At 41.3% G+C, this 1384-nt stretch overlaps 1 protein-coding gene across 1 annotated transcript; it reads right to left on the minus strand.

The window, feature by feature from the left end:
* Positions 1–576: 576 nt before the first annotated feature.
* On the minus strand, positions 577–1371 carry LOC105556087 (jouberin-like). Its single transcript, XM_012003162.1, has 2 exons — positions 1295–1371; positions 577–1209 (listed from the first exon to the last, which is right to left on the minus strand). Exon 2 carries the CDS (start codon positions 1207–1209, stop codon positions 703–705), a length of 507 nt encoding a protein of 168 aa, XP_011858552.1. The 5' UTR covers positions 1295–1371; the 3' UTR covers positions 577–702.
* Positions 1372–1384: the final 13 nt, after the last annotated feature.

Consider the following 1384-nt stretch of genomic DNA (forward strand, 5'->3'; position numbering starts at 1 on the left):
GGGGGGGGGGAGGGAGAGAGAGAGAGAGAGAGAGAGAGAGAGAGAGAACAGGAAATACTGGGTTATACAGTGAACAATGAATTTAAATTAAAATAACATTGGAGCATATGTTGAAAGAAGATGAAGTAAAAATGAAAAGACCCAGATAGCCAGTGTGCACAAGTTGCTTTTGTATTGCACAAAAATGCTAGCATCTTGCTATGCATTTATGTCGTCTATTGTGCTGTTGTTTGCTAGCATTTGATGTCGGAAATAATACATTTGCATGATCTCACATTATGCTACCATTAAGTGCTTGACCAGATGTAATAGATATACCATGTTTATATCTGTTAGAAAATTGAAAATAACGTATGCTAACTCTTTGTTAACAGTATGCCCATTCAATGTGTTCTCTCTCTAGCTGTGCACTCAACTACGACAATATATTAACATTATGCTAGCTGTACTTAAGTCACTCAAACATTGAATTCATATTTCTAGCGAAGAGCTAGGAAGCTGGCATCAGTTGCTGGCATTTTATTTCCATACATTGCTTGAATATACTGGCTACCTGGGGAGATGAATAAGATGAAAGAAAGAAATTAATATGCCAAAAAATACCAAGAAGTTAAGGAAAGTAGGCAGAGCGTGACAGAGAAAGAAAAGAGATTCGATAATGCTAAATTGTCCTCGTATGTTGTACAGGATATATAAAGAAAGTTAGTCGCGATGCTTGAAAACGCGAGTACGAAGAATGCATAGTATTCGTCCAACGTGCCTTTGATTGTTCAATCGTTTATACTTTTGTAACACCACTCCGGTCGCAAGGTCCAGCATTCGCAGGCCGTTGTCTCTCGAATGCACAAGGAGCCTGGATTCGAGGGGATGCAGAACGATCGTGTTGATAATGACACCTTCGATCTCGCGAATTTTTATCTTCCTTGAGATGCATCCCATCCTCTTTGACGGCATCCTATTATCTCTGCGGAACGTCCAAAGGATTATCAGTCCTACGCTGTCGGCGGTAATCAAATTACCATTCTTCTGAAAGACCATGGAATTGACGAAACCCTCGTGACCTTCTAATTCCTGATTCAGTTCTCGCTTCCTTGACCTCCTGTCGTTCGCCCAGATGCGAACTACTCGATCGTAACATCCAGTTGCTATGATCGTCGCATTGTCGGGACCGTACTTGGCGCAATAAACATACGAAGGATGCGGCAGCATCTGTAATAAATTTATTTCAAATTTATAACGTGAATTTTCCTATATTGACATTTATTCAAGGTTTTGGTCCCGCGTGGTCACTTACCTCGATGTGCTGCACGATCTGATTGTGAACATCCCAGATACGTGCCGTCTGATCCGCGGAAGCCGACAACAGGCAATGATCGTCGCTGAA

This window comes from Vollenhovia emeryi, unplaced genomic scaffold (genome assembly GCF_000949405.1).
Source record: "Vollenhovia emeryi isolate VEMERY1.0 unplaced genomic scaffold, V.emery_V1.0 DF949128.1, whole genome shotgun sequence".
NCBI lineage: Eukaryota > Metazoa > Arthropoda > Insecta > Hymenoptera > Formicidae > Vollenhovia > Vollenhovia emeryi.

Excerpts from the sequence above, each read along its gene's own strand:
- LOC105556087 (XM_012003162.1), bottom strand. The coding sequence starts at position 1,209 with ATGCTGCCGCATCCTTCGTATGTTTATTGCGCCAAGTACGGTCCCGAC.